At 42.2% G+C, this 23527-nt stretch overlaps 1 protein-coding gene across 1 annotated transcript; it reads left to right on the top strand.

Moving 5' to 3' along the window:
- The first annotated feature begins 637 nt into the window (after positions 1–637).
- GMCL1 (germ cell-less 1, spermatogenesis associated) lies at positions 638–20771 on the top strand. The gene is made up of 14 exons (XM_068421343.1): positions 638–933; positions 1457–1580; positions 4337–4433; positions 4824–4921; positions 5412–5524; positions 6167–6232; positions 6399–6483; positions 6705–6795; positions 7319–7459; positions 11876–11945; positions 16591–16666; positions 17539–17684; positions 17890–17977; positions 19383–20771. The coding sequence occupies exons 1-14, from the start codon at positions 761–763 to the stop codon at positions 19500–19502; spliced, it is 1488 nt and encodes a 495-aa protein (XP_068277444.1). The 5' UTR covers positions 638–760; the 3' UTR covers positions 19503–20771.
- The last annotated feature ends 2756 nt before the right edge of the window (positions 20772–23527 follow it).

Below are 23527 nucleotides of genomic sequence, written 5' to 3' on the forward strand. Positions count from 1 at the left end.
AGGCAAATCCTTGACTGGTTGGGGTTGGAAGGGACTGCTGGAGATCATCTTGTCCAACCCCCTGCTAAAGCAGGTTCACCTAGAGCAGGTTGCACAAGGGTTTGGGTATCTCCAGAGGAGGAGACTCCCCACCCTCCCTGGGCAGCCTGTGCCAGTGCTCTGGCACCCTCAAAGTGAGGAAGTTTTTCCTCATCGCCCCCATCTCTGTGGGCCCAGCGCTTGGCGATGCTGTAAATCCCCCTCCGGCAGCGCTTTGGGAAATGGTTTATAAAATCTCATGTCCATGAGATCACCGGGGGGGGAACAGACACTGATTTGGGGGTGCAGCCCTGTGAGTTGCTCTGTTGCTGCTCCTGCTCAATAACCCGGACGGTTCCTCTCGCTCACCCGCTGCCCCGCAACAGCTGTGACGACGCTGGGGCGCTGCATGGGGTCGCATTATCCCTTTTCCCTGCAGCGCTGGAGGAAGCCCCGGGACCAGCCCCGGCGCCCCCAGCCCCGGCGCCCGCACCCCGCGGACTCCCTGCAGCGGCACCCCGAGGCCCAGGCGGAGCCCCGCGGGCGGCGCATGCGCAGTGTGCCGGCGCCGCTGCGCGCACGCCCCTCCCGCGCTGCCCTCGCCGCGCAGGCGCAGAGGCGCGGTGGCAATGGCGGCCACCGGCTCTCGCTGAGGCGCCGCCGGCGCCGTCCCCGCTCCGGCCCCGCTCCGCTCCGGGCGGCCCCATGAGGAGGCGGCGGCGGAGAAGACGGCGGAGCGGCGATGGGCTTGCTGAGCAGCCGGATGTTGAGGCGGCGGGTGGGAGTCCCGCGGGGAGATGGGGATGGCGGTGGCCGGGGCGGCAAGAGGAAACGCGGTGGGGCCGAGGGGCCCGGTGACAGCGACAGCGACGGCGAGGCCGAGCGGGAGGAGCAGTTCCTCAACACTCCCCGCAGGTCCGGGACGGCTGAGGGGGCGGCTGGTGGTCGCCGGCTCTGAGTGGGCGGTGGGCCTCAGTCATGGCCGCGGGTCTGTCAGGGGGTGGGTGGCGGGAAGGGGCTGCAGGGCCGGCGGCTGTTGCGTAGGCCCTGGGGTGGTGAGGTAAGAAGAAGGGGCTGAGGGGCCTGGTAAGGTCGGGGGTGGGTGGTGGGTTAGGGGGACAGGGGTTGGGACACTCGAGGACCGAGCCTGGCCTTCAGAGGCTTGTCATGTAGGTGGCGGGGAGATGGAGTGAGAAGGGTTTTGGCGTGAGGTTGGTGGTGGCCCTGGGGCAGCGGCTGGTTTCTTGTTTGCTTTGGAAAGGTCCCAGCAGCAGCTGAAGTAAATAAGAGAGGGGAAGCGAGTGGGGAAGCCACGGGGGCAACGGCGAGGGGGACAGCCAGTCCGTTCTGGGGAGGGAGAAAAATCCCCGTCGAGTACTTTATCCTTAGTGTTGCTTCTGTAACAGAAAAACGTATCTCTGTTTGCCTTTCTGTCTAGGAAAAAGTTGAAAAGCACTTCTAAGTATATTTATCAGACTCTGTTTTTGAATGGGGAGAACAGCGATATCAAAATTTGTGCGCTGGGAGAGGAGTGGAACTTGCATAAGATCTATTTGTGTCAGGTAAGTGGCTTCTTTCTTACTCGCAATAGGAACTGTATTTTTAATAAAAGAATATCTGGTAAATGTTAAGTGTGACTTGAGATTTTTTTCTTTTTTTTCCCCTCATATTTCTGACATCACTCTTTCTGTGTATGCAAACAGTTAAACAACTTGTGTTGTGCTTTTGATAGTAGTGTTAGGAGGCTTCGTGCTTGGAAAGTTTCTTCGGTTCTGTCTCTTGCTATTTAATTTTTTTAATGTACTCGTCTTAACCTTGGCGCATCCTTTGTGAAAACAGTCTTGAAAATTGTCTTTTGATGTCCTGAGAACATGTTCTTGTTTGCTAAACAAACGGCTGAGAGTCTCCTGCGATGTTAGTGTTACTGCAGAGCAAAGCAAGCGCTTCCAGAATGGATTTGTAAAGCACACGCTAACCCAGTTCAATTTTACTGTTTATTGTGACTCAAGTAGAGGAACCTGAAGTGAAATTGCTGGAGCTGGGTCTCTGTATTTGTTATGCAGCCTTTATCCTTGGATGAAGGCTTTCTTGCTGCTGCATGAGGAAAGTACGCACAGAAGCTCTAAAAAGGAATAAATCTTTGTGTGTACCTACAAAAAAAAATGCTGTTTCTACAAGCATTTTAGTTTGGGCTTGTATTAAGGTGAACTTCTTTGTGTTACTTTTTGTGGTTTGGGAGTGAAGAGGTACTGTTATCTTTACTGTCTGTTCTCTTCATTACTTTTCCTGGGACAGAAGTGGGGAGAAACCCTGGCTTTGTCTTGAAATGTCTAATTCAGTTGTGCCGTTAACTGTAAAGCAGGAGTCCAACCTTGGAACCAATTTATTTGAAGCGAGAAGAGAAAGTAACGTCAGGTACTATACCTGAAAACGTGTGTTAGCTGTAGTCAAACCCAAGGCAAGTTTTATATGTTACAAGGTGTCACTGTGAGACGCTCAGCAGGTTGAATGCAGTTTCTCTGGTGTAACAAGTGATGGTAGAAGCAAAGTCTTGATGGTTTTTGTTGTTACATTAAAGCCATGATTCCAGTGCAGGTACAGCAATTACTTGCATTGGCCACAGTGAGGGAAATTTCATTGTTTTCTTGTAGGAAAAAAATCCTTTTACATGCATTAGAACCTTTTAAAGAGCATAAAACGAGGGCAGGAAAGTCATTTTTATCTGGCCCAAGGTTGCCCAGTGGCAGCCATCTCTGGATAGAACAGCGGGTGTGTTTGGCCAGGGAGGAGACAGAGCTTGAACTGTCCGCTCACTTTTGACTCTGTATAACAGAGGGAGGGTGTGAGTGGGTTGGATGGTCAGACTTATGCTGTGCAGCATAAATAAGGTGGGCACATCACTGGTTTGTCATTAGGCCATTGTTGATGGTGATGTTTTTAATAGTCGTCGTGATTCTGTTGCTGCAATATCTCAAGTTTGTGAAGCTGGTGGGTTCATGACTAAAACTGAATATTAAATCGCTTTAACACACTTGGAAAATTGCAGTTTTGTTCTGTAGAGGCCTTGTTGTACAAGTGGTATTCTTGTGAGGAGAAATTTTGTCATTAAGTTAACCGTTCTCCTAAGCCAGGTTTCTATTTCAATTCATGCTCTGTCATTTGAATTATGTTACTATAGGTAAAATAATTTTGGAGGTTAAAAATAACTCTCTCATAACGAAATTATGACTTCTTCTCTGCTTTGTTGAGCAGAGCATCGCAGTTCAAATGTTGCTGTTTCTGTAGTGTCTCAAGTAACTGCATTTAGTTTGATCAATGACAGTAAGGTGCTGCTCTACCTGTTAATGGCAGATCTGAGAAATGGAGGATTTCCTTTTTCTGGTGTTTACTAAAATGATAAATCCTCATGAGACTGAGGAGTTGATCTACGTGGCAAAGCTAAGGTAGCCTCATGAGGATTGGTAAAATGAATCAGGTCCTGGTTTTGAGAGCGGTGTGTTGTACGTCATCATAGTCAGGGGGTGTGCTGAAGGTATAGAAATATTTACACAATCAAATAAAATCAAAATTGGATTCGATGTTATTTGCTGCCCTGAGTTGAAATGCTGAGTTAAGAGGTCAGGGAATACGGTACTGTACAAATAGACTTTATTTTTTTGATCTCTCAGGTAAACTTCTGTGGGTGATAGCATCTCATAATGGGCACAGCTGCTGCTGAGAAGGAAAATCATGAATCCTAGTAGAGCAGTATATTTCACTTCATTTGGATGGAAACCTATCAAATTCTAGTTTTATATGCCTTACACTTTATAATAAAAGGTATATTTACATCAATGGTGTATGTGTATGTGTCCTTGGTATGAGACTACAACCTTGTACATTAATTTGTATGTCTTGCATGCTTTTTTTCCCCTCCCCCCAATACCCAAACTGGCATTCCCTAATGCCTGCAGGATTTGTTGTCCGCCAGTATCATTAAGGACTTAATTCTTGGACTAATTATATCCCCATTGGTGGTGTGGTTTGTAGGAAAAGAGCTTATGTGGCTTTTCTGGCCCTTTAAAGCTCTTTACTTTGGTTACAGACCTGTAGCCCAAATTTTCAATACACATTTTCACTTTTGGAAATAGAGCAACTACAATTAGGCCTTTCTCAAGTATGTCAGAATGTTTTTGCTTGTGAAAAGTTCCCTTAATACATTTTGTTCTGCATAAAGGTAAATATTAACATCTTTTTGTTCCATGTGCTGCTTTTGACAGTTTTAGTTGGAATGAAATCTCTTACTTGAGTTATTTTTCTCTCATCTTCCTTCATATAGTCAGGCTACTTTTCCAGTATGTTCAGTGGATCTTGGAAAGAATCTAGCATGAACGTCATAGAGTTGGAGATTCCTGACCAAAATATTGATATAGAAGGTAAATTATTCTTATTTATTCTTTAAGAATATATATTTTTTCAGTTACTTTTTGTCAGGTTCAACTTAACCTCTACCTTCAGAGTTTCTGTTAAAATAAAAGATTCCTTTTTATGTAGTTTTACTGCTCTCCACATTGCTCCGTGGCATGACTTGGTGGCTGTTTAAGATGAATATTTTGTTTAAGTAGTGAAAGGGACTGTATTTTATTGGTCAATGCCATGTTTTGTGTTTTCTGTGTGTGTTTGGGCTGGTAAATACTAGCTTTTTATCCAGAGCAAATAAGACTGTAGAGAATGTGTGCACTCAAGTGGTTTAGTTATATTTAAGGATTCTTTTAGTTATCCATGCTCAGTGTCCTGTCTTTGTTTGACACGTGTGCTCTTTTCAGCTCTACAGGTGGCTTTTGGCTCACTGTATAGAGATGATGTGTTAATAAAACCCAGTCGAGTAGTTGCACTTTTAGCAGCAGCCTGCATGCTGCAGCTTGTAAGTAATAAATATGCAATATTTTTATGCTTTCTTTTCAGATAAAGATAACAGTTCATAATATACTCGCACGTGTGTCCTGTTTCACCCAGAGAAATGAATCATCTATTCAGACTAAGTGGGCAAAAACCCAAACATAATGCAGTGGTTTTGTTTTAAAACACTATGACTAAGATTTAGTTGTAATATAAAGTGCTGCTTTGAGAATCGTATCTAGAAGTAGATTAAAATATGTTTTAACAGCTCATTTGTTCTGCCCTGAAGGTATTCATTAAGCTTTTCTTTCACGTGATATATTCTTAAGAAAAATGTATTTTTCTGAGGAATGCTTGGTTTAAATTTTCTGGATAGCGTAGCATAGGTCTCTGTAGCACGTGTGGCTTTAGGTAATTGTTCAGGCATGAAAATTTGTATGAACTGCACAATCTCTGACGCTTCCTGTTGGGAAATTAAAACTTGGAATATTTGTGGTTTTTTTTCCTCCCCACAGGATGGCTTAATCCAGCAATGTGGTGAAACAATGAAGGAAACCATTAATGCAAAAACTGTGTGTGGTTATTATAATGCAGCGGGGACGTACGGGTTAGACTCTGTGAAGAAAAAGTAAGGATTGCTTTCTCCAAGCTGCTTTGTACATTGCTAATTAAAAGTGTGAATTTGCAAACAATAAAATAATGCCAAAGTTAGTTGTTTGTTCTTTTTTTTTTAAAAAACTATCTGTTTTGGGCTCTGTTTATCCTGTTTAGTTTCCAAGTTTCTACTACAATCAATTACCTTAAAATTGGTGTAGACTGTAGTAGATTGATTGGCCTGTGCTGTGAATGAATTAATTACTAAAGTATATTAGTAAGGCAATATGTTTGGTCTTCAGTGTGACAATGAAATAATACTTGTGATCATTGGCTGTTTTATCACAAAGCTGCTTTAATATTTAGAGCTTAAGCTTATCTTAATTAGCAGGGCTAATTACACATCTGGGAGCAGAATGCTGGTGTTAATGCTAACTGCTTCGTTCTGCTGTGAATTAGTGTGTTCTCAGAGCTTTTTGTGGCATTAATAGTACTTTGAATTTAGCTTTTGCTTCATGTTTTTGAAATAACTTTTCATATTTCATGTCTCAGGTTAAAGCAATATTTCAAAATCATGTGGTGCATAATCAGGCTTTGTGAGCCTGAGCAGCTGTTGCAGGAATGTTGACATATATAAGAAAAAAATGAAGGTACTAATTCCTTGCTTTTAATCTAGGTGCCTTGAATGGCTCTTGAATAACCTGATGACTCACCAGAGTGTTGAACTCTTCAAAGAACTCAGGTATTCAGGCTTCAGTTAATTTTGAGTGATGAAGTACAGTGTCTTGCAAAGTATATAGCTCACTACAAATAACTTTCTAGGCTATTGATGGTTGCTTTTTACCTGCCTTACTTTCTTCATTTTGTCTGTACTGTCTCACAGAACTCTCATGACTTTTTTTTTCCAGCATAAACCTCATGAAACAGCTGATCAGCTCTTCTAACCTGTTTGTAATGCAAGTGGAAATGGATGTGTATACTGCTCTCAAAAAGGTACTTGGCAAAGGCTCTGGCTGGGGCTTTATGAAGTTGAACTCCTGATTTGTAACACAGTGAGAATTTTAACCTTTCTGGTATTTACTGGAAGTATTTAATAGAGTATCAGAATCTTTGTAGGAATTAATGCATTATGAAAATGTTCCTTTAATAATGCATGTGTTACTTGTTTGAAAACTTCTGCAATTAACTCACTAGAGTTTGTTTATTTTACCTAGTGGATGTTCCTTCAGCTAGTGCCTTCTTGGAGTGGGTCTTTGAAACAACTCTTAACCGAAGCTGATGCCTGGTTTGCCAAGCGTAGGAAAGGTAGGATTAATTGGCATGGCCTTGGACTGGGGAAGATGTGGGTTAGAAGTAAAATATGATAGTCTTCCTCCCCTTCCAGACTTTCTCCTGGTTTCTCCGAGAAGGCTCGCCTCTGCCAGCAGTCCCTGGCGTTAGATTCTCAACAGTGATAGCTCTTTCTCTGTTTTGTCCACGTGTTTTCAAGTGAGCACATAGCTCTTTCACTGTTTTGTCCACGTTTTCAAGTGAGCAGACACAGTCACTATTTTTGCTTTGTCGCTTTTGCTATTGTTCAGTTAGGATAAGCTTTTGTTGCTTTCTCACTAGAAGGCACTAGTGTATTGCAAAAGAGGAAAAGTTTGGTCTAACATTTCTGCTGAAAGGATTTGAATGTAAGTAATTTCTTAATTTTAGCTGCAAAAGATGATTTGCCTGTCCATAATAACTTCCTCTGCTCAAAAAGTGAAAACTCAATCTCAAATATAAATAGGATTTGGAAGATATTTAGGAAAACAAATTGTAATACAGGTGCTCTGTCTTGCAGATTTTCAGGAGGACATCGCGTTCCTGGAATCAGAACAGGGGAATGCGTTCGTGTCGGTGTTCACACACTTGAGATTACAGTATATCATCAGTGACTTGGCATCAGCCAAAATTGTTGAGAGAGATTCCCTAATACCCTCAGGTGAGTGAGCACTCAGCTGACCAAGCTTTGTATGCCTTTCCTAGCCTGTCTTATCCTAGAGTAACTGGGAAAATCTAGGTGCAGTTGCTGGTCTTATCACTCACGTGTTTATATCCAATGTCTGAATTGGGGCTGAAGATTCAGCAGAAGTTGAATATTAAATTTACATGCATAAAAGTCTTACCAGTCACACATGTAGGTGTATTAAGCATTATGTTGATCAGTCAGCTTATTGAAATACTCTATAATCAATACATAGTACATTATCGGTGTCTAAATGACCCCAGAGCCCCAGACATGCAAAAAGCGTTTGCTTTTAAGACAGCAAAACTTGCTGGGACTCAAAAAAAATGACTGTTTTCTAGCCATTATTTTTCTAAACCGAGCTGGGTAGTTTTTGATAGGATTTGGAATAATACCTGAAAATGAAAACCAAATGCACAAGATGCTGTGAACTCTTCTCCCATCTTCAGAGACAAGTGTTACTAACAGATATTTAGGATTTTTTTTAAGGAGGCAAGATATTTAAGATCTCCTCCTTCTAGGCCCTGGTGCTTTTTGAAGCCCATAGAGTGAAATGCCAATTAATAGCAGATCACTGCTATTATTATTGAAAGATATTGAAAGATTATCATTGAAAGATAAAAAGCCCTGTTCTCATCTTGCTGCTGAAGTCTGAGTTCACAGATAGGCTTTGTTCTTTGCTTGGAAGCTGTGTAAACCTGCCTGCTGCCAGGTGAATAAGACTGGCAATGGGTTATCAAGTTGGACTCTCACTTGAAAATGTTTTTCTGCTATCATTCATATCTTTTATCGTGTGAAATACCCGCCCCTCCTTCTTTTTCTCCTTTTTTTTTTTTTCTTTTTCTCCCTCCCCAGAGTTAGTTGTGCTTCTTGTAACAGTGTTTGGAGACTCGTGCTCTGCCGTTGAATTGGCTCCTGGTTTCCTTGCTCTGTATTTCACTCTACTCAGTGTTCCCTTATCGTAGTTGAATCTTAGCATTGAATTTTGCATCTTAACTCACAAATTTTTTTCCTAGCTCCCATGTACACAGCTTTGATTGTTTTTTGTATCTGCCCGCAGTATAACTATCCATTCATCTGTGCGTCTGTGATGTCTATTTATAGGTGTAATTGCCAAACATCAATTAAGACTGCTTTTATTGAGCTGTTTATCACTTTTATTTGTAACTTCTTGACATCTATGTTCTTGTCATCTGTCCATACTTACAGCCTTGGGGGTTGCTTTGGACCCTTTCCATATGTAAATATTTAACCTGTCTTTGAGTTACACTGCTGTCTTCCTCTAAAAATTATTTTTTTCATCTCAGATTGGCTTTTTCCTTCATGCTGCCATAGATGTCAACACAGTGATGATATAATGCCAAAACAGACCTGTCAGGATATTTCTTTTGAAGCCTGATCAAATTGGTAGATGCTTTTAAAACATTCCTTGCCATTAAGATGATGTAGTGAGCATCGCTTTACTCCGTTTGCCTTGTACTGCTCTATCCTGTCTCTGCCAGAAGTAATGGTTTCGTTGCTCTTTGTAGCTGAATGTCTGAACAACTTTGAGCATCTCTTTCTCACGCTGTGAAGTGTTTGAAGAATGCAGCTGTCAGAAGCTGAATTATGGCTCTGGGGAACCTGTGGGGAGGGGGTAGGGTCCTTTCCTCGCTGGAAATCTTTTAGTCTCTTGAGTGAAAGTGGACAACTACTACTGCTTAAATGTACTGACTTTCCCTACTCCCAGTTCTGGTTTAAATGAAGACCTTAATAGAGAAAGAAGAGTCTGTCTTCTGCACTAGTTCTGACAGAGTAAAATACGAAGGAGCTCAGTTATCCTGTGCTGAAAATGTCTAAGAGTTCTCTGAACAGCAGGTGGAGGCAGCGCGTTACAGACTGGGGTGGTTTGGGTGAACGGGCTGGTCGGTTATGTCCAGCAGATGGGGCATTTGTTGGCCTTGAGCAAGTGATAAAACTTTATATTATGCATAAAAATCCCAGAAGAGCAGATCTGATCTTTGATATGTGATATTTTATATGCTTAAGTGATGTGCAAAGTAAATATAATCCATCTTACTGAAGACTGGTATTGGTGCAGATTATAATCAAAGTGCAAAGCCATCTTCATTCTATAATAAAAAATAAGATAACTTTGGGTGAATAACCCTTTAGATCCTTAATTTAATGAGGACACAGGAGAACTGTGGATTGTTTCCTTGTGAAGTAGCTTTGTCAGCATGTGAACAAGACGTTGCAAACCAGAAATTTGCCAGTACTACACTTGATTTCCTTCTCTTAATGTTGCTGCTGTTATCACTGACCCGAACTGTGATGGGGAGCCTTTTCTTAGTGTTCTCCAATGGATAAATTTCGTGTCTATACTCAAACCCAGAAGCTTTCTATCTCTGTACATCAGAGGAATAGTGTCTGTTAAATTGTTACAAGATTAATTGCAACTTTGAGGCTGATTTGCTTGTGCTTGTTGAAAAAGAATGTGTAATTTTTGCATAGTTCACAAGCTATTAGAGAACAAAATGTTTACTCTTTTGTAGTTAAACAGTTCATAAGCTGTGATCAATCCTGAAGTAGGCTTGGTCGCTTTGTAGTCGTACAGAGGGAAAGGTAGTGTGATGGTTAGTGCAGGAGGAGTATCTGATGTTTACGCTCTACCACTGATAATTAATTAAAAAAAACCTTGAATTCCAAGAAAACTGGGAGAGCGGGGAGGGAAGAAGAGACATGCAGACCTCTATATGTGTCATGAAGTGCTGTTGGAGTTTAATACTTGATAGCCCTTGGACTCTGTTGGTACCAGTTTGTAGCCAAAAGCTGTGTTATGATCAGGAACTTTTGCTCGTCATTTAAAAGGAGGCTGAGATACATGTTGGTGGTTCACTTTGGAACGGGTTATTGGCTGCCAGCATCCAGTACGTGAGGTGATTGCATCGTACCTGAGAGACTCTACAAACGTGGAAATTGCTAGGTAGTTTGTATTGTAGTGCAAGCCTTTTAGATTGTTCTAGATGAAATTGTTCTCAAGGAGGTAAAGGCGGCAATCATGTTGAATAGCTGAAAGAAATGGTATAATTATTTTTTTTTATACCCTGTACGTGCATAGGACGTGCAGGAGAAAACTGAAACACTGTGTTAGGAGTTCCCAACAGAGGGTTTGTTCTGGTCTGCGTAGAAAAGATGTAAGACAGAGATACATAATGTGTCTCTTTAAGCGGAGTGTTCATTGTTCTGTTTTACTTGATAACCTCTGAATGTGGCCTGAACAGCATTTTCCCTCTTATTAACAGTATTCCCTCAGTATTTTCCCTCTTCTCAACAGAAGTACATTTGAAATGTGACCTATGAAAGAGATATGTACATATACAAAAACAGAGAAGATGCTCTATCTCCTGATATTTTTTTTTTCCTTCTAGCACATCCATTCCATCTTCCTTACCTGTGTAGTTTTCCTTAATTCATTTTTATCCTTTCTGTTGTACTTTGATTGATTAATTCCCATTTTGGTCCTGTCACAATCTGAATCTTAACTCTAGAGTTAGCAGGGCAACGGCTGGTTTTAATTATTGCATCTGGGACTTCCAAGGCGCTCTCAGCGCTATGATCTCACTTCTCCCTTCTATTATATTCATCAACTACCTGTTGTGTTTTCATGGTAACAGTGGTTCTCACTGTTCCTGTCATCCCAGTCCGTTCCTCCACAGAGTTTGTTCTCATACGTGACCTTACATACTTGCCCCTGTTTGTTATCTTGACTAAGAAGAACTTCACATCCTGTGCTTTTGGGTGCCTGTGATCCCTTTTGTGTAACTGACTTACAAGGTATTATTTTTTGTTCTGTTTAATCTCTCGGTGAAATTAATACAGCTGATAAAATCTTTATGGCGTTCTCAGAGGAAGACACAATTATTCCTAGTAGGGGACAATTTCTGTTTGTTTTTTACCATATCTGTGATAAGTCACTGTTTTCTTTATCCTTTGATTCTGTTTTCTTCTTCTTTAACTTGTGTAGAATTCTGTTGGGGATTCAGAAAACAGCATCTTCTCCCAAGGGCTTGTTAAGGAGCTCCTTGGCTTAACAGAACTTCGTGCGCTGAGAAAATGCATTGAGTTGCATCACTTCTGGCAATCGTGAATGCTTGATGAGAGGAATATAGTCCTGAGTTACTTAGTGTTAGCTGTTGATTTTTATCTGTACTGCTGCTTCTGTAGTTGAGGCCTGGAGATGAATAACACAAGTGCGTTATCAAGTGGTGGGTTTGCATAGGCCATCCAGTTAATAAGTGTAACCTTATTATTTCAATGTAATTTTATTTCTATATTTCAAATGTTTTTTGAACATCCCCATTCCCAGCTCCAAAGACAACACCAAGCTTATTTATTTTTTTTTAATTTTAGAATGGCTGTCCTCTGTTTACAAACAGCAGTGGTTTGCCATGCTCAGAGCAGAACAAGACAGTGATATTGGGTAGGTATATTACAGGCTTTCCTTTCTTTCTTTCTTAAATTAGAAACCTTCCTCTTATATAAATTCTGACATGATTAACTTTTGGAGTTTACGTTAAGAAGAGCGGGGGGTTAGCATACTTCAGTGGTCTAAAATTCTGTTGTTCCCTGTGGAGCCGTCTGTTCCCTTGGGCTGACTGATCTCTTATGCTTTAAACACCAGAACTCTAGAAAACTTGTGTAGTGCGACCAGAGGTAGATGCTGGGGAGGGATATTCTGTATTTTATTTTATGTTGGTTAATGCTTCTCATTAGTACTTTGCCTTGAAATACGTGTTGAGGCTGTGAAAGAGTAACTTCGTAGCCTTCCAGTTTAAGGAGGGCTTTAGGAAAAGTACTGCAGGTGGAGAAGCAGCCTTTTCTGTCCTGCTCCCCCACTCCCTGGGCCAGGCGGGCGAGAGGTTGTGGTGCCGTGTAACTGACTGTTGGTGCAGAAAGCAATTTGTCATTTTTTGTTTATGCAGGTATAACTCCACGCTAACCTTTGTTCCCGCCTCTCCCATCCTAGCCTCCCAGGCAGCGAGTGAGGGCCCAGCACCCAGCAGGACTTGGCATCCTGTCACCTGTTCACCTCATTCCCTTCTGATTTCCCAGCCTTTCCCCCACCCAGTGTTGATGTTTGATAGCTCTTTCCACTGCCAGCACCTCCAGCTTTGCTCAGGCAGCACATCCCTCTCCCCTCCTAAGACCCTGTTCTCTCCATAATCCTCCTGGTTTATATCCTATCTTTTCTCCCTCCTAGCCCACGTGCTGCACTGTGTTGGCATTCCATTGCCATGGAGGAAATTCCACGGCAGCTACCAGAGTGCCTGTGTTGTTTCTGTGCCCTTCAGAGGTTCGCACGTAGCTGTGCTTTGTGTAACACCCTGACTGGTGTCTGTGTGTGTGATGCGTGGGTGGGTTTCTTGAGCCTGTGCCTAACAAGGACTGTCAGTGGTGGTGGCTTGGGCAGCGAGGCATGTTGATTTAATGTATGTTACATGTATGTGTGTGCTCACAAACTGTTTCCCTTCCTTCTGCTTGCTTTTTGCCACGTTGCATTGAGCCAGGGCCCGTGATCTCTTTCTAAATACCAAAACTATTGCAGAATGTGACTGAGGGAGTTGTTCCTTCCCTTGTGTTCTCTCCTAGTTCTTAATGTGCTTTGTGGAGAATAAATGTCCGGTCAGGAAGCTGCAAAATATTTGTTACCTTTCAAAAACCAACAAACCAACTTTATTTTCTTCCATCAGTTCTGTTAGCCCAGCATTTGCCCTTCGGAAGATGAGCATGTTCAATTGCAATGGTAGGCTTCACTTAATTAATTACGATCTGAAAAGCATAAGAATCACTGTCCTGATTTGAACCAAAGGCCATGCAGTCTGTGGCAGCGTTCAGCAGCAGAGTTACAAATCTCTCATCTTCCTTTAAAGTGAAGAGTGAGTGTTCTCTTGATGTACTTCCCTGGCAGCGAGTAGTTAAGGATTTTCCAGCTGGAGGTTTTGGCTGGATCGTTATTGAACGACCAACCATCACTAGACCTGTTCTTAAATATGTACAGTTCTGTTTTGAAACAGCTTATGCTTTAGCCCCAACACCCTGTGGCAGTGGCTTCCATGTCTTAATTGCATATTATATAGGAAATATTTCCTTAATTACTTCCTTTTGATGTTAACAGGGTAAAAAAATCCCCGAAACTATGACTTTGGTCTTAAGAATAGTCAAGATCTTTCAGAAGTCAATAGCAGTGCTTTAGAAAATGGTAGTGGTAAAGGATGTCATTGTGAATCTCATCATTTCAGCTCCTAAAGAGTAATGTCGGGTGGTCATAGCTTGTTTTATTGGGAAAACTTTTCTTGGAATGCTGTTGATGTATCTGACAGCAGATGATCGTACATTGTGTGTTACCTTCTAGCTCGTATGGGAAGCACAGTTAATATGAAAGTGAGTATTAACGTAGTCATCAAAATTCTGACACAAGATAAGACTCTGTATTTGCTTATTTTTGATGTCTTTTGATAGTTCACTGTAATGCAGTGAGAGTATTTTAATTGTCAGGGATCAGGTATACATGCTTCTGAAAAAGTAAGCTCTCATACAGAACTGAAGTGAAGATGATGGGGATGTTCAACTACGGTGCTGATGATTTCAGTGACTCTTGGAATAAGCAGAGTATTTTTCCTCGTTTTTCTTGCTTGTCTAGTTTTCTCTTTTGCAGTGTGGGATTTATTTTTTTTTTTAAGACAGCTAAAACTGCAAATCTCAGGCAGAGAAAGTTTTACTTAACCATAGACGTCTGTTTGCCCGAATCTTATTCTGGCATTCGTTGCTAAGGTCTTTCATTAATGGCAATGGCAAGAAGTGGGTGAGTGTAGTGTTTCTTCTCAATATGTCTTAACTTCTGACTTCAGTAATTTACAAACCTGATGGGTCAGGGTGGCATCCAGGTTACTGTTTGTTTAATAGTCAATAAAGGACTAATTGTCTTTGAACAGGATGTTCGCTGGAGTTGTGTGGGAGGGAGACGGGGGGTGCGTGCGCACGCGTGCGTGGAGTGCTCCCCTGTAGTTACATGCAGCTCGGGTGTAATGTCACTAGTCCATAGTGTGCAATCTCTGAGAAGATAAATGTTAGTTGAAGTCCTGAGATCACTTCTCTGTCTTTACTGGCAAGCTGTAGTGCCACCCTGCAGTGAGATGCCTGCAGTTTGTAACTCGTGTCTTAACAGGGAACACGTGCAACTGTTCCTTTGTATTAAAGCAAATATTTTGGACTGAAAGAAAAGAATTAAGGTTATATAAGACCATCCTTTTAGCCTGTTCTGCTGCCCTTCCTCTCACACTTACTGCCTGTATCAGTATCTTAACAACGTTTTTCCCTTGGAGATAAGGATGCAAACTTAATAAGCTGAACGAAATGTGAGGTCTGAGTCCCAGTGAGCTGAAGTAAGGCTCTATTTTCACATCCCACCTGGTGCATAACATAATTGCACCTGCTTATTCTAAGACTGCCAACGTGGAAAATATATTGCTTTGTGATGTGGTTTGCTCTTTTGGTAACTTTAGAGAGGAGAAGAAAATGTTTCTCTTCTGCTTTATGTAGTTTGCATTTAAAAGGACTAAACACTTTATTCACTCTTCAGAATTTGAGAATTTTTTGGAGTAATACTGGAGCTTGTGACTTTGAACTGTAGCTGCTCAAGGTTTACTTGTTGTGCTAAAGTGGATCACTTTTTTTTTTTTAATTAAACATTTGTTCTGTGGCAGATGCGAGACATCTTTCAAGTCCGTGACTGGAATCGTTTCTGCTCTAATAGTCTCTTTGGCAGTGGTTAAAAATGAAATAGAATAACTTGACTGTTCACTAAGCATATGGTAGGGCAGTATAAGTGGTTGAAGCTGGAAGTTTTGCATCTTCTGAGGCTGCTTGAGGAATTGAGAGGGGGGAATACTAATGTCTGTCTGAATATTATGTACTGATGTTTGTGAAATTTGTCACTAATTAAACACAAATAAAGCTTTTATCACCCATTACTGAATTTAGGTCAACTACATAACCAGTTCAGCTAGAAGGTGTGGAAAAAGCACACAGGAGGTTCTTGGGTGAATTTGGTTAGCCTGATTAGCTTATTTGCTTAACTTATTCATAAAATACTTAATCTTCCAGGATTGTTTTTACAGAAACAGAGGGGGGGGAAAAAAGACCACAGAGTGAGTTTGTTCCTAAAAGCTATAGCCACAAGTTCTTGTGGTGTGTATACAGTAGGAAGGGAACAGATGCTGCATTTCTTCTTGCTCATATAGCTTCAAGTATATTGTTTGATATTGTGGGTTTATCATGTAACTTGCGTGTGGGGGTTGCCTTTCATTGTGATTTATAATCCTCACTTGAAGCATTTGTCCTCAGTGTAACTTGAAGACTTTCTGGCAGAGGTTGCTTATTTGGTTAATGATGTAATCGTGTCTAAAGTGAAGTGAGTAACATACCTCTGGAAAACTGGGACTGATTTTACTTCTGCTGGCTCTGCAAGATTTTTGTACATGTTGAAGTGCCAGTGGAAACTTTTGGGTGAAACAAGTTCACGTTGGTACAGGATGACAGAATCAAGAGGCTTGTGGCTCGTCATGATCACTGTGGGTGAACTTTTTTTAGACAAGTTGCGTAACCAGCCGCTTGAGAAAGCTTTCACAATGTTTCTGTGGGTGCTTCTTCATAGCGCTGCTGTTCTGCAGAGTCCTGCAGCTGCTCCTTAGCAGTAGCACTCATTTATGTTTGTGCCTAGTAAGTCAGACTACTGTGTTTAAACAGGAGCTAAGTTTTTTAGGAGGATTGGAGAACGTATGTCACTGCAACAGCTGTTATTTTCTTACCTGGAAAGGTTCTTTTGTAAAAGTCCTACCTAACTGAGGCGTCACAACCTGGTTTATATGGCAGTTTTGTAGAGTAACTGGCTGTTCATGGAATAATTTGGGTTGGAAGGGATCCTGGGAGGTCACCTAGTCTAACCTGTGCTCAAAGAAGGGTCAGTTGTGTGATCAGACCAGTTTACTCAGGTCTGTTCATCTTTCCCACGTTAAAATACCATACAAAGCTGTTTAAGTGTCCTTAAAGATGCACTTTTCTTGTAGGCCTCAAGAAATAAATAAAGAGGAACTGGAAGGAAACAGCATGAGGTGTGGCCGAAAACTTGCAAAGGATGGTGATGTAAGTACGGCATGTGGCTAAGTCTGCGCAGAGCTGACACGTCTTAGACATGTCAGGTATTTTCAAAACACGTAGGTCTTCACTGTCAAACTGCATCAAAAAGATGTCATGGAGATGGTACGTTAAAGAAATCATTTTGTTCTCCCTAGAAGGATGAAAAAGCTTGCTGTCTTTGTGATGAATAAGGAATTAGTGTTTTAATTGTGCTGTTGCACTGCAAGCAAGCCCATGTTTGGAAAAACTTTTAGTGTGTGAAAGGAAGGAATGTGGCCATGAGTTATCATTTGAGACTTGTAAAATACACGCAGTTAAAATATAGCTCTGATCACTGACGTGTTTTTAACTGGAAAAGGAAGCTTTCTAGATAAAATGTGTAACAGCCACAGCCAGAACCCCTGCGTGTTCCATATGTGTCTTTAGGTAATAGGTCTTGTGAAAAAAAAACAGGAAACACAAATTTTTTTCTCAGTGAAGTCGCTTAATGTAAGGATGTTGTGCTCCAGGCAGTGCTTTAAGCGTGAAAGGGATGTGTAGTTAAGCACTACTCAGAAATACAGCACCAGTTACTAGAATGCAGAAGTATTTTAGATCCGCTTGTGTTAAATGTATTTTTGTATGTTTGGAAGGCAGCTGATGCTAAACTTGTCTTATGTAGTCATCTGTCTGCAAAGGTTGGCCGCTAAAGTGAGTGGTTGCCTGCCAAGATGTCTTATGTTTCAAATAGGTGTTGGCAAAGATCCTTGAATCCACCTTATACCTCCATAGTTGAGAATCCCGTTCCCAAGTTTGGGTTGTTGGAGAAGTGGCACTTATTGTTGTTGTAGCCGATACTCAGACTGGTTTGTTTTGTTTTTTTAACTTATATTCTTCAGTACTGCTGGCGGTGGACCGGGTTCAACTTTGGCTTTGACCTTCTTGTTACTTACACAAATCGTTACATCGTTTTCAAACGGAACACGCTGAATCAGCCATGCAGTGGGTCAGTCAGTCTGCAGCCTCGGAGGAGCATAGCCTTCAGGTAAACACTTACCAAGAAGGCAGGCCCTGTGCTGTATGCTAAAATGTCTTAACTGAGTCTTTCCATCTGTGCTTGCATTGAATTTTGTTGCCACCAAGTTAGTTACGTTTGAAAATGTTATTCTGCCTCCTTGGGAGAAACTCTTTGTGCTGGAAAACCTAAGTGATGAGAGACTGAGTAATTGGAACTGTTGTTCTATCCCTAGGTTACGTCTAGCCTCTTTTGATAGCAGTGGGAAAATTATTTGCAGTAGAACGACGGGATATCAGATCCTAACCTTTGAGAAGGACCAGGTATGTTTGTGGATTTTGGAGCTGTTGAACTTGAATTGTGGAGTCCAAGGCACGAACAAAATGCGGAGAAGTCAACAGTGCTTTTGAAGAGGAGTTGTTTTTCTTGTTGTTATTGCTGATGTGGAATTTCAAGCATTCCTTTTATAGGTAGTGGAAGATAAAGCTAATTTGTGAAGTGTAGCTAGAGTAGGAGAGCGTGGATTTCATGAGGGTTGATAATAGTGAAATTAGTTCCCATGGTGCTGCTGAAGGTATCTGCTGCTAGTGCAGTGTTCTGCTGGATGACTGCTTGCTTTCCCAGACCTCCAGCGCTGGTGAGATTACCTGTCTGAATAATACCTCCATCAGACTCCTGCTTATTTAGAGGCAAATTTGGAGCTCGTTTGAAGACTCTCTTGTATTGTAAGCTGAAGAATTAAAAGAATGTCTGCATATTGTTCAAGGGTGGTATTTATTACTCTAAAAAAATAAATAAAAGCCTCAGAGAGGAGCAGAGTTTTCTTAAGAGAACATTTCCACCCATCTGTGACAGCAGAATTTGGTAAGGAATGTGAAAGACTTGATCATCAAGTTTCTTAAATCCTAATCAGCAGTGATACGTAGATGGTGAGTACATGGAAAACTTTTCCTTGTACCTGCCGTCCTTACTGTAGGATAAAGTTTCAGTTTTGCTACCCCAAAACCCAGTTCCTAGAGTAAAACCGAAAAATTCCTACCAACAAACTGTAGTTTGCTTTAAAATATAGACTGTTATAGATTGCTTGGTTGGTTAAATCTCCTGAAATTGATAGTGGCAGAAGAGTCTTCCTTCCTGGGTCAAAGGGTTGTAAGCATTTTGACCTATGAGGAACGGCTGAGGGAGCTGGGGGTGTTTAGCCTGGAGAAGAGGAGGCTCAGAGGTGACCTTAGTGCAGTCTACAACTACCTGAAGGGAGGTTGTAGCGGGGTGGGAGTCGGCCTCTTCTCCCAGGCAACCAGCGATAGGACAAGAGGACACAGCCTCAAGCTTCGCCAGGGGAGGTTCAGGTTGGACATTAGGAAGCATTTCTTCTCAGCAAGGGTCATTAGCCATTGGAAGGGGCTGCCCAGGGAGGTGGTGGAGTCACCATCTCTGGAGGGGTTTAAGACAAGACTGGACATGGCACTTAGTGCCCTGGTCTAGTTGCCATGGTGGGGTCAGGGCAATGGTTGGACTCGATGATCCCAGAGGGCTCTTCCAACCTCATTGATTCTGTGTGAGAACATCTTATCAGTGTTAATATTGTAAAACATCTGCTTAAGGTGAAGGTGAATTACTGTCTTGGTGGGTTTTTTATCTCCTGCTTTTTAATATATAGTAATTAAAATGATAGAATGACTGTTAGTATCGCTTACTGTGCAAATGTCCTGTGTGTTTGCTTTCCAGGAGCAGGTAGTAATGAATTTGGACAGCAGACTCCTGATCTTCCCACTCTATGTCTGCTGTAACTTCTTGTACACCTCGCCAGAGAAGAAGGCTGACAGTGAGGCACTGCCAGATAATTAGGAAACCTGAGAGCTCTTCAGTGGAATACAGTAGCACTTGTATAACTCTGCCTGCTTTAAGTTAAATGACGCTGACGCACAGAGCTTTGACAACAACCAAGGCCTTACACTGTAGCAAATATCTATATGGCCTTAGTATACTCCTATGCACATCTGAAGAGATCAGAAATTCTGTAGGCCAAAACTAGTTATGCCTTTTTTTTTAAATCATTTCTGTTCTGCATCTTCAGACAGTAGCCATTCCGTTTTTGAGAAATGTTCAACTTTTCTTTTTCTGGGCGAAAACTGAGCCAAATTGGAAATAGGGAATTTGTGTGAACGACATCTTACGAACTTACCTGTCAGATTCTGAGCGCACACTGTAGGACATGTGGGCTTTGTCAGTGTGGTTTTGGTTTTGTTTTTGTTTTTTTTGAATAATTGATCTGTAAATACCAGATCCATATTCTGCTTACTTTTATGGTCCTTTTCCCTTAGGGCCAAATACATCTGTGTAAATGTTGCCTGTCAACTTTTGTTACTTATTTAACTGTACAGGCGTTAAAACCTGCTTGTTTTTAAGGCTTTATTGCATCTCATATATGTACTTTTCTTTCTTGTTCTTGAGCTTTTTTTAACGCTGCAGCAAATATCTATCTTCTTTTTTTTTAGCACATGAGTTTGCTAATAAGGATGTTCATAAGAGTATTATTTTTTTTTCACGTACTGAAAATACATTAATGTACTAACCATCATTTGAGTCTGTTATACAGCAGCAGCTTCCAGCTAGGATTCTACTGAACGCTTACTACGCTCACATGAACCAAATACCAGTTTTTAAACATTGATTTTTTTTGTGACTTGTTTTAACTGTTACATTGGGAATATATCCCCTTTTAGCTCAGGAACTTGTGACCTTTGAGTGCCTTTTGAGTTGTATGTGGTAACACAAACTTCACATCAGTTAAGCAAGGTCACAGGATCCAAGGGAAGAGCTGGGAACAAGAGATTCCTTTTCAGTTGGTTTGACGAGTGAGTCAAGTGTAAGAGGTACACCGTGTTTGTTCTTTGTGTGTGTTGGGTTTTATGTTTGTCTCTTGCAATTTTGCATTCTTACATCAGGATTTTTGGATTCAAAGTGGGAATTTTCCCTCTTCAGTAGCCTATTTTTTTAATGTTGTCAGAAAAGTATAAAACCATTTGTACTTTATAACAAGGATAAAAAAAATGTGTGAGGCAAGATGGAAAAACCTGGCAACTTGTCAATAAATGATTTCAAGTGGAATACTCACCGGTGTCTATCCTTTTCTGCCATGAATAGCTTTTTCTATTGGATCTGGCCCGTGGATGCACCTCTATCTAATCTTGTGTTGTGTCATAGGAAGCAGCAAAAGAAGCATTTTAAGGTGTTCATCTGCTACAGCATCAAACTTGGTATTTAGGTACTTAAGTAAGCAGTTTTTTTAACTAGAAGTACCAAGACTTTAAAACTGTCATTGATTAAATGGAAAGAAATATGGGCTGCTTGTTAACGGCAGAAGAGAACAGGTATGTAAAAACCAGTTTTATTATGTAATGCTGGGGTTGAAATCTAAGCTTTGGAGGTGGGTTGAGCTGCCACAGGGCTCCTGCTTTGTGCTGAGGGCTTAGCCCCTCCCGTTCAGGTCCAGATCCTGCTCTGCCCTGACACCACGCTGGCTCCCAGGGCCACCCCCAGCCCCTGCTCACCCTGGACGAGCCATTGCTGTGTGCAGACACCCCCCTGCACGTCTGCCCTTGCTGTGGGGGAACCACCGCCCCGCAGTGTGATGAGGATGTGGAATATGGAGCAAGAGCTTACATAAAACTCATCTTGATATTTTTTTTTTTTCTAGACATTAATGACTCCTTCTGTTGAGCTCTGAGTGTCCTGGTCTTTCCTGTGCCCTCCCTCCACCTCCTGGTTGTGGAGTGACTGTCCAGTGCAAAGAAACAAATCCCTTCCCAGTTTTGGTCCTTCTTTCCAGGGGACAGGATCAGGGATTTGGGAGGGGGCAGTGGTGCAGGTGCCCTTCCTAAGGGGTGGCTGAGTGCAGGAGTGAGAGGAGCACAGAAACCCAAACGCATCACAACTTACCCCAGAAAATGGGTGGTTGTTTTTTTGTTTTCTCTCTTTTATTTGTCACTGACTAGGAGCAGCAATCGTGGCAAAGGGGAGCTGAGAAGTACAACACCACACTCAGGTATGAAAAGTACAAAAATAAGGAAGACTATATATAATATTATTGCAGTCAATTACTAAAAATAAATATTGTAAACACGAAATAACAACATCAGGTGAATCTACAGTCACTCATTTCTGCTAGCAGCCGAACAGTCTTTGGCTTTATTTAACTCCCCCTGCCCCGCACAGAGCCAAACACCCCCGTGAAGATGCATTTTCTTTGCTTCAGGCCAGAAAGACACCAGACTTGTCAGGGATGTCACGAGGTAAATAACGTGACTCTTATTCTAGACTACCTTGTGAGCAGGAATCGCCTCTTTTGCCTTCAGTGACCCCTTTTCTACAAGAGTTAGCAAAATAATCTGCCAAAAGAAGGTATGTTCCTCTCTTTATCTGCTGGGAGGGGAGGAGATTGTGATGAGGTGGGGGGACCAAGGCTCCCCCCATTCCAGGTTATTTTGTTGCTGTCTGGTACCTCGCCACCCATTGCATGGGGACTTGTGGTTTTTGTCCCTGTTTTACACCTTTCCCTGCTCCCCTCCCACGCACTGGACCTTTTCACCCCCTTATCTCTGTCAGATAGCCTGGGCACGTTTGGATTGCCTGATAAGAGCGCAGCACAGGGGCACCACTCTATCTCGGGTCAAACTACCTCTGAGCTGCTTCCAGGCCAGGGATCTGTGGATCTCAGGTGCTCTCATGTTCCTCACACAGCTTGGGTGACTGAATATGATGCTTCTTACAAGGCCTTTGACTCCAAGAAGGGAAGAGGCAAATTCCTCTCGCAAGGCTCAATATTTGCTACTTCTGTGTATGTATATATATTTTTTTTTAAAAAAAAAGCAGTAGCAATAAAATCCTGTCCAAAATACCAACGAGGAGAGAATTGCCAGGGAGGAAAGGTCAGTGTCTCCAGCGTTGTAGTTGACGCAGTGGAAGACCCTGTTCTCCTGCTGCCTGCATGGCCAGAGAACGTGCCAGCACAACACCAAGAGTGCAAAGAAAATGCATCCTAATGGGAACAACTGAGCAAAACAAAAGCCATCCCATATCCACAAAGCAGCGCTTCTCACTGGAGGAAAGAGACAGACTGGGCAAGGCAAGTTGAGCAGCCTGTCCATCTCTCCCTACATAGAATAATTTGATCTTCCCTTCATATCAATAGTTACAATTTAATCTTCCCTTCTTCATTTTAAACACATTCACATAACATCCCATGGCACCATTTCGGTGTGAGGTTACAGTCCCACTGAAGTTACAATCAGACCGTACAGCCGACATCTCTGCTGCTCGTCCCTTTTGAGACAAACACAAACTTCTCAAAGAGTTTCATAAAAACCTTCTTACGGCCACGGCCGAGGGCGTTTCTGCGGTCACAGGTTAACACGGGTGTCTTGTAACGCTTCAAGTATTGCTTTTTACCCGGGAACACTTCAGACCCTGCTTTATTCTGAGCCAAAGCCAAGGGGAAGCAAAAGCTTTCGAGCATTACGGGCGCCTCGTGGGTATCCAGGTGGGTGTCCCTCTGAGCAAGCCCAGCCACAAACCCTTCCTCCTCCACCCGTCCTTACTAACCAGCTACTCGACTACCCACCTTTTCTTCTCACCCTTTTCATCACCCACCCCAACAATTTACTAAACTGGAGCCTGAATCAACTACAAAAGCAGGGCTGCCCCATAGTCCCCATCTTTCCCACTCTTCCCCCCCTCCCCGAAACTACAGTTGTATAAAATTTAGCTCCCTAACTGATGAAAACACTACGTTATTCCAAAAGGGGGTACAGCTGGATAAGAGTTTAAAAATACAACCACTAAACCAACCTTCTGCACGGTGCAGCAGGTTA

The sequence above is a fragment of the Nyctibius grandis genome, chromosome 33 (assembly GCF_013368605.1).
Source record: "Nyctibius grandis isolate bNycGra1 chromosome 33, bNycGra1.pri, whole genome shotgun sequence".
In the NCBI taxonomy this organism is placed as follows: domain Eukaryota; kingdom Metazoa; phylum Chordata; class Aves; order Nyctibiiformes; family Nyctibiidae; genus Nyctibius; species Nyctibius grandis.

Bases quoted from the DNA above. Each gene is read 5' to 3' on its own strand.
- GMCL1 (XM_068421343.1), top strand. From the start codon at position 761: ATGGGCTTGCTGAGCAGCCGGATGTTGAGGCGGCGGGTGGGAGTCCCG. The intron at 5,525-6,166 runs GTAAGGATTGCT...CTTTTAATCTAG, and splicing joins TTAGACTCTGTGAAGAAAAA to GTGCCTTGAATGGCTCTTGA. The intron at 6,484-6,704 runs GTACTTGGCAAA...TATTTTACCTAG, and splicing joins TGTATACTGCTCTCAAAAAG to TGGATGTTCCTTCAGCTAGT.